General features: G+C 37.2%; 1 protein-coding gene across 2 annotated transcripts; it reads left to right on the top strand.

Moving 5' to 3' along the window:
• The first annotated feature begins 1,959 nt into the window (after positions 1 to 1,959).
• Positions 1,960 to 6,177, top strand: LOC126797497 (transcription factor UNE12-like). Of its 2 annotated transcripts, none has more exons than XM_050524121.1 (7): positions 1,960 to 2,774; positions 2,878 to 2,991; positions 4,437 to 4,553; positions 4,689 to 4,754; positions 4,869 to 4,934; positions 5,387 to 5,467; positions 5,581 to 6,177. In XM_050524121.1, exons 1-7 carry the CDS (start codon positions 2,454 to 2,456, stop codon positions 5,800 to 5,802), a joined length of 987 nt encoding a protein of 328 aa, XP_050380078.1. In that variant the 5' UTR covers positions 1,960 to 2,453; the 3' UTR covers positions 5,803 to 6,177. The 2 variants fall into 2 exon arrangements, with proteins under 2 accessions (XP_050380078.1, XP_050380077.1); XM_050524120.1 differs by having other exon boundaries at positions 1,980 to 2,774; positions 2,863 to 2,991; positions 5,581 to 6,176.
• The last annotated feature ends 1,775 nt before the right edge of the window (positions 6,178 to 7,952 follow it).

Below are 7,952 nucleotides of genomic sequence, written 5' to 3'. Positions count from 1 at the left end.
AAATAATCATAATTTGTCGATTCAAAGAAACAAGATGACCCTATTTCTCCTCTAAGACGTACAAGAAGTGAGTTTCAATCCTGATCAAGTACAGATAGGCTTGAAGATGACTGAGATGAGAAAGACGACTCAAACTCAATTATGGAGGTGTAAATTACGTGCAGTGAACCATAAACCTGATTTCCCGGTTGTAAACTAGGATGGTTCGCTCTTTGTTTGGTCTTTAAAGTTGGATGATACAAATCTGATGTGGCTGGATTGGACTGGTTTCATTCTAATGAGTTGTGATGGTGTCTTTTGGCTTGTTTTCATACACACCCTAATTAAAGTCATTCCCAATATGTAAGGTAATCAAAAAAAAAAAACAAGAACCATAAGTGGAAAACAATGATAAATTGTCATGCCAAGATAGTAGCCGTCATATTTTATTTTTTTTGAAAGGAGGGCTGGTGTGGGTATCCTCAAGTCTTCATTAATTAAATTATCAAATACAAGAGGGACGTGAAGCCTAAAATCCTAATTACAAAGACCTGACATAATATCAAAGATCCAGACAAACAAGTACTCAACAAAGCACCAACTATCAAAGAGTACTATACTCAAAGCGGCTCTATTTGCTTTTAAACAACGATGACATATAGAAAGAGAGAACAATATATATGTGGCCCTAACAATAATGAAGTAACAGTTACAAATCCTAGTGTCCAATATAGCAGCTCTCCAACTATGTTGCCGCCGGACGATCAATCTGACGACACTTAGTCGCACTCTGTCACTTGCCGCCAGACGACCATTTGACGAAGTAATGAACTCGCTGCCTACCTAGAGCAGACAAGGCACAAAGCGCGCGCACACGGACACGAAGCCCGACTCCCCCTACAAAACTAATGTAGTCGTGAGATTAATTCAGTGTGGAATGAACTTCACTATACCATATATATATATATATATATATATATATATAGTCCATATCCAGAGTGAAGCTTCACTCTGAAATTACAGAGTGAAGTTCCAATTTTGGCACACTTTTCGGTCAAATTTTTTCACCATAAACGATTCAATATTTAGGTATGTTATTCAAGATCATCTTTACAAAATTTCATCTAATTCAGACATCGTTAAGGTATTGAAATTAGATTAAATCAATGAATGAATTAAAACTGTTTAACGTGAACCGTTCGTTTAAATCTCAATTTTGAAAAGCTCAAACAATTGTCAAATTGGATGAAACTTTGTAGAGATGATCTTGAATACCATACATATATATTGAATCGCTTATGGTGAAAAAATGTAACCGAAAAGTGTGTCAAAATCGAAACTTCACTATGTAATTTTATAGTGAAGTTTCACTATAGATATTAACTATATATATATATATATTACTCTTTTACCGGTGCAAAGATTAATGAGAAGTTATTCTCTAAAGGTTTGATTACAAAAATTAAATCATGTGTGAAAAGGAATAATAAGAGTGTTCATGTTATTCATCTTTCCAAATTTCATAATGTATCAACACAAATTCTACCTCTCGAGTTCATATTCATTATGACACCTGATCATATCATTTGACATGCAAAAGAAGTTTTACAAGTGTAGTATAAACGTAACTTGTCATTATTCAACTAGCGTAAACGCACAGCATACAGACGTTGAAGTGACTAATCCCAAATCCAAACGTGTCTAATCAAAGAAAATGAGTCCCCAAGTAACTCACTAATTTTCAACAAGAGAAATATGTTCTACACTCCAACTCACAAAGCTCATCACTTTCTTCTAACTTTGAAAAAGGAAAAACGCCAGTCACGGCCTCTTGTCCGCGCGTAGTAACAGAGAAGTGTACTAGTCCAAGTCCCACAATTCCACACTAAAAAAAGAAGCCAAAACCAATAAAAATGTCTGATTACTCTCTTTCTTTCTGTCTTCTACTGTCCCTCCTCCTCAGTCGCCCTCCGCCCCTTTAAATCCATAACTCACACAAACTCAAACTCAAACTCAAACAGAAAACCCAGAAGCAGCAGCAGCAGCATTACTAGTGTTTCAATCTCAATCCTAAAAAGCTAAAGAACAACTCTTTGAGAGAAGCCCAAAAAGACTTTTTTCCTCCATCAACACCACCACCAAAAGCCTCCACCTTTCCTCTTCCTCTTCCTCTTCCTCTTCCTCTTCCTCCTCTCTCTCTCTCTCTCTCTCTCTCTCAAAACCCAAAAAGCTCCAAACCACACAACCCCCAATAAACACCATTTCCGGGTCATCGGGTCCAACACCATCACCACCCCAACCCATTTCTTCACCACTCCCCATATCCAATGCCTCCCATAAAATAAACCCAACAGCAACAACATCACCACCTTGTTCTTGGTTCACCTCAAGAACCAAGCTTTGGTCTGATTCTTACTAAAAAGTCCTCATATTTTTTACCCCAACAAAAAAAGTCCTCTTTTTCTCTCTAAACCATGGCGGGTAATCCGCCTGAGGGACTCGGAGACGATTTCTTCGAGGAGATCATGGCGGTTCCTCAACCCTACGGCGGCTCCTCCGCCTCTGCTGCTGACTCAGGCTATGTTGACGTGGGGTCCATGCCCATGGTGCTCCAGCTCGGCTCCGGAGCCGGGTCTTCTTCTTCTTCCGGGTACAGAGGAGGAGGAGTTGGGATGGGTATGCGGATGCCTTTGGGTCTGAATTCGGAGCAGGGCTTTCTCGGACAAGACAGGTTTAGAGATGAAGCTGAACGCAACTCGAACAACACCAACAACAACAATGGTAACAGTTCTAATGTAAGTCTCCTGCTTTGGCTTTGGTTTCAGTTTGAGTTTGAGTTGGTGACTTTTGGGTTTGGTCGGTTTTTATTGACATGGATTTTAGTTGATGGCGTGGCAGGAAAGAGATAATCCGGTTCATAACATGACGAGTTTGTTTCCGGCATTTGGACATTTGCAAAGCCACCCTGTCCGGCCAACGCCACCGCCACCTCCTCCACAGCCTCACCAGCAGGTCAGTCCTCCTCAACCCAACATTCTGTAATAAATGACGAAATTGCCCCCGAATTTGTATTCAGAGATACCTTTTATATGTCATGTTGTCTAAAAAAAACTGAATATTCAGATTTCAGAGACACCTTTCATGTCATACTGCTCCGTAGTACTACAGTACTACTGAAAATTTCGTATTTATGAAGATTCTGTAGATGTGAGCAGTTTGATGATAAATACATGCCTGGCGTATTGCTTATTGTCCTCTGCTATAAAGGGTTAAGATATAATCGAGTTTGTGTTAATAGTGCTATGGGATATTGAAACTACGAAGATTTGAGCAGTTGGATGATTCGATACATGCTCTGTTGAACTAATCCAACACTGCTTCCGTCTTCCGAATTAAATGAACGCACTACTCAAATCTTTGGAATTTCAATACTCTGGGCATCTTCTTAGAATCTTAGGTATCCTCTTAACTCTTCATGATGGTTAAGGCCCTAAGGGTATAGTTGGGTAGCTCTCCTTAGTTGTAGTAGTGAAGAAGTGTGTTTTACACGCGCTGGAGCGAAGGTGGGGTATGCTATTTTTCAGTACAAGGTGTGCCTGATTGACAAGAGTCACAAGACACAAAAAAACATGTGTGAACTGAACAGAAGGGTTTGTTCCGTCTAAAGGACAATATAGTCTTTTTAGGTTGTTATAGTGGCAATCTTTGTCATAGAAGCCTTGTTTTACCCTTAACATGGAGTTGACTCTGTCTATAGGTTTGACTTCTGTTCTGAAAGATTTTGCTGCAGAATTTAGGGGATCTTAATTTGTTTGATTATTTTCTTTATGCATATTTTAGGGGCATATGGATTTTTTTTCTAATTCTTTGATGTTTCAGTTAATGACTTTAGAGCTGCCCTGTGATGCTTTAGTGAATTTTGTATGAACTGTTTGTTTTATATGTTTCTCTATTTTCTCAAAAGTTATAGAAGTTTAATTTTCTTCTTCGAAATCAAAAGTATCTTGACCTATCCGTGATGCCAAGATTTTACGCAACTAGATGCCGAAAATTAACTTAAATGCTCTGTATCTCTGTGCCTGTAAAAAAGCATTTGATGGAGTATGGAACTAGGGAAGTTTGAAAAAAAAAATTATGATATGACTTGTTATTGAAGTGATGTAATCGTCTCTTTAATACTTGTAAGATGGTCCTTCCTTCCACTATGGACTGTTTGGATTAGTCTGATGGAAATCTAATTCATCAAACTTGTGTTGAAAGTGATTGAGTAACAATAACTCAATAAGTGTGTTTTATATATCCCATTGCCTTTGAGCTGAATATCAGTTGGCAAGTGCTCAGTCACATTCAGCTTTCACCTATCTGTTCTGTTACGTAGCTAATAATTTCATCAATCTGCTCAATGAATAAACTAATGATTGAGTGCTTATCAAATTGTTCATAATTGATACTTGCAGTTTCATAGCCAACCAGCACCAGCGCCAACTGCTGCTGTTCATCACCCTCCTGCTATCCGCCCAAGGGTCCGAGCACGACGAGGCCAAGCCACAGATCCCCACAGTATCGCCGAGCGGGTAAACTAGATTTTGCTGTCTCATAGATAATTCAGCAGCATATTGTTCAGGAGTACTACCTAATACTATTCTTCCTGTATACAACTAAAACATGATCATGACATCTAATATTGGAAATTCATGTTCTTTTATCAGTTACGCCGGGAAAGAATTGCAGAAAGAATGAAGGCTTTGCAGGAATTAGTACCTAGTTGTAACAAGGTTAGTGACAAAAACTGCAGTTTTGATCGCTTCTGCAATGACTGTTTCTTGGGAATTTGCCTTGTATTTTAGATTTTCTCCATGTGTATTGACATGTCATGATAACTTATGCAGACAGATAGGGCTGCTATGCTTGACGAAATCGTCGACTATGTTAAATTCTTAAGGCTCCAAGTAAAGGTAATGCTTATCCTAAATCAAATTGGTTCATAATTGAACTAATAATGGGAAAGTTTCAAGTTTTTGAAAGACTTCGTAAGATTGTAAACATACTCAAATGGTTCTTTACATTTAGCTTTTCCTGCACACTGGTAAAAAGCATATTTATTCATCATTACATCAAAAACGTGTACCAAATGCCAACCAGTTGTGTGGTAATACTAATAGCTTCCAATTACCAAAGTCTTGAAAATGTCTTACACCATCAGGTAGGTCCCAGTCATTTTTGCTGCACATGCCAGACATCATTAAAGGCATTGAAACTTTAATTTTTCGTATGAAATAGTTATTTTGTCAATTGATGAAATGAGTTTGTCTGGTTAGAACCTCCAGAATTCAATGAAGTCGTAATCAATAGGAAATGATCAAAATTGTACAACTTTTCTTCATTCTCGAAGTTTATATTGAAACAGGTTTTGAGCATGAGTAGACTTGGAGGAGCAGGTGCAGTGGCCCAGCTTGTAGCTGATGTACCCTTATCATCAGCAGTTGAGGTAATCAAACCTGAACAATGCAGCCCTAAACCTATCTTTACTTGATCCAGGTTTTTTTCTCAATAATCCTTTTTATTACTCAAATTTAAAAGATGTGTTCTTGGTTTATGAAGGGAGAGGGGATTGAAGGACAACAAGCATGGGAGAAGTGGTCAAATGATGGCACAGAGCAACAGGTAGCTAAGCTGATGGAAGAAGATGTAGGAGCTGCTATGCAATACCTTCAATCCAAGGCACTTTGCATCATGCCCGTATCACTTGCCCCTGCAATTTTCCGTTCACATCAGCAGGATGCATCGACAATGGTTAAGCCGGAATCACATAACTCTTCCTAGGCTCCCCCAAAATAAGTCCTGTTTTAGTTAGTACCATTCTTACAACTCATTAGAACAGAAGTGATAATCAAGCCATAGCAACTGTTCACCGTAAATTTTCCAGTTGTGTAAAACAAAGGACTGATTGTCATGTTCAAGCCTAGGGAAGAATTTTAATTAGCTAGATGAGTTCCTCTTGTAATATCAAAGGTGGGGTTAGTTGGGTGTGACCAAAAATGTTGGTGGTGAGAGCTCTTTAATATTCTTATATGGATAATGGGTAGGGGGCTATGTAAAAGGGATGGATGGTTTTCTATGATGTATTGTATTCTGAGAAAAAATAATGCAAGTTGAAGGTAGATGATGATAATGGTTCTTGTTCTATAAAGCAGTATTGGAAGCTTCTGGCTACAAGAAACAATATAAATACTTGGGTTGATGGCTTTAAATCCTTTTCTTCTTGAAAAGTGAGGAGAGTTCCCTAACAAATTTGCTGGAATTCTTATTGGAAAGAGAGAGATATCTGGGTGGAGTCAGATAGTAGAAAATGACACACTTTCTTTTAGAAGATGGTACCACTCCCTATCTGATGCACTTTCCACAGAAGCCAATGAAATGAATAAGGTCTCTCTCTTTGTTTGTTGGGCAAGATTCCACAATACAGTTCTACTTAATTGTTTGGAATGTATAGAATTACAACTGAGTTTGGTTTCTCTTCTTAGTACATTTTAATTCTAAAATTCTACCGTTCACTTGATCGTATCAAGTTGATACATTGATGCTTCATGTTAAATGACATCATTTACTTTACTAGTGTGTTCATGAATCTGGATGCTCTGATACCAATTGAAAAGGGAACTGAAATCAACTCTTCTATACAAACACATTGGATCAACATAAACTAAATAGAGTAGATGTATACCTGTTACGTTCACCGAGATTGTCACGACTCTACAGCTGCAGTTGCGCACTCTCATTTAAGCTATGATCTTTTGTGACTTTCTTAACAAGCACTTACTGAGATAGTATCTAAAACTTATGCGTAGTGATTACAAGGACCAATACTCATATATTCGGTATAAAGTAATTATTAGTGGATTCTAAAATTACGTGTGACTCTAATCAATCATTTTTAGATAATTACCATGACTCTAGTGTCCACATGAAATGAATTTGTAATTTAGACAGTTACTTTTCTTTTTCTTTGAGGTAGACATTTACTTGAGAAAAACAAATCTCTACTACTATAAATGAGGAGTCAAAGTTTTACTGAATTATGAACTTCTAGATCTACCCATCTGTCACATACTCACAAAATAACACGACTATGATGGTAAAAAACAGAAAATGAATTCTTTTCATATTGTACTAGCCTAATACTTGTTAGAGGTGTTGAGATTATGGTTGGTAGTTCCCTTCAATTATGGAGATTGTGGGTGAGCAAGTCAGTAACTATAAAAAAAACTTTATTTTTGGGTTTATTTTTTGTCAAATTACACTTTTATCCCTATTGAAAATATATTTACATATAGTGATGATTAATAAACTCTAGACAAATTAAGTAATTCAAAAATTTAACCATTTGACTTTTTTACTTCTTTTTTGGATTTATTAATAGAAGATTGCCGAGAAAAACTGGGAGAGCACATATTCACTCGCTCAATAACCACTACTTTCTCATCCCCACACCCATAGGGTGTGTTTGGAATATCTTCATTTGTTTTGCTATACCCCTTAGTTGATTAGTTCAAACTTCAAAAGCTTCTGTGTTTAGACAAAACAGTAAAGCCGCGATGTTTTGTTCCTTGTCCATGTTGAAATTATGACAAACAAATGAAGGAATAAGAAAGAGAAGTTGAGATGAATTTTCTCTAGTATACTTCATGAACCAGTTGCTATGATATCATGTTGAAATGTGAACTAAAGAAGAAGATGAACTTGGAGGATTTCCAAATGTATTTCATTCAGTTAGTGATTACAAAGATACAAGAGAAGACTTAAATAACAAGAGAAAAAGAGTTCTAACAACTCTACCCTACTATGAACAGTATACTAGAATTACACAAACCAAGATATAAGTGTGTGAATTGCTGACAAACAACCAGAGTTTAAGGAGAGGAGATCTGAGAATTGATATTGCAATTAATGTTGTAGGATGAACACCAAACGAC

This window comes from Argentina anserina, chromosome 6 (genome assembly GCF_933775445.1).
Source record: "Argentina anserina chromosome 6, drPotAnse1.1, whole genome shotgun sequence".
NCBI lineage: Eukaryota > Viridiplantae > Streptophyta > Magnoliopsida > Rosales > Rosaceae > Argentina > Argentina anserina.
The sequence above is the reverse complement of the archived record's forward strand: the minus strand, read 5'-3'. Positions and strand labels throughout refer to the sequence as shown.

Coding starts and splice junctions, on each gene's coding strand:
- LOC126797497 (XM_050524120.1), top strand. CDS start 2,454: ATGGCGGGTAATCCGCCTGAGGGACTCGGAGACGATTTCTTCGAGGAG. Junction 4,935..5,386: donor TCTTAAGGCTCCAAGTAAAG/GTAATGCTTATC, acceptor ATATTGAAACAG/GTTTTGAGCATGAGTAGACT. Junction 5,468..5,580: donor CCTTATCATCAGCAGTTGAG/GTAATCAAACCT, acceptor TGGTTTATGAAG/GGAGAGGGGATTGAAGGACA.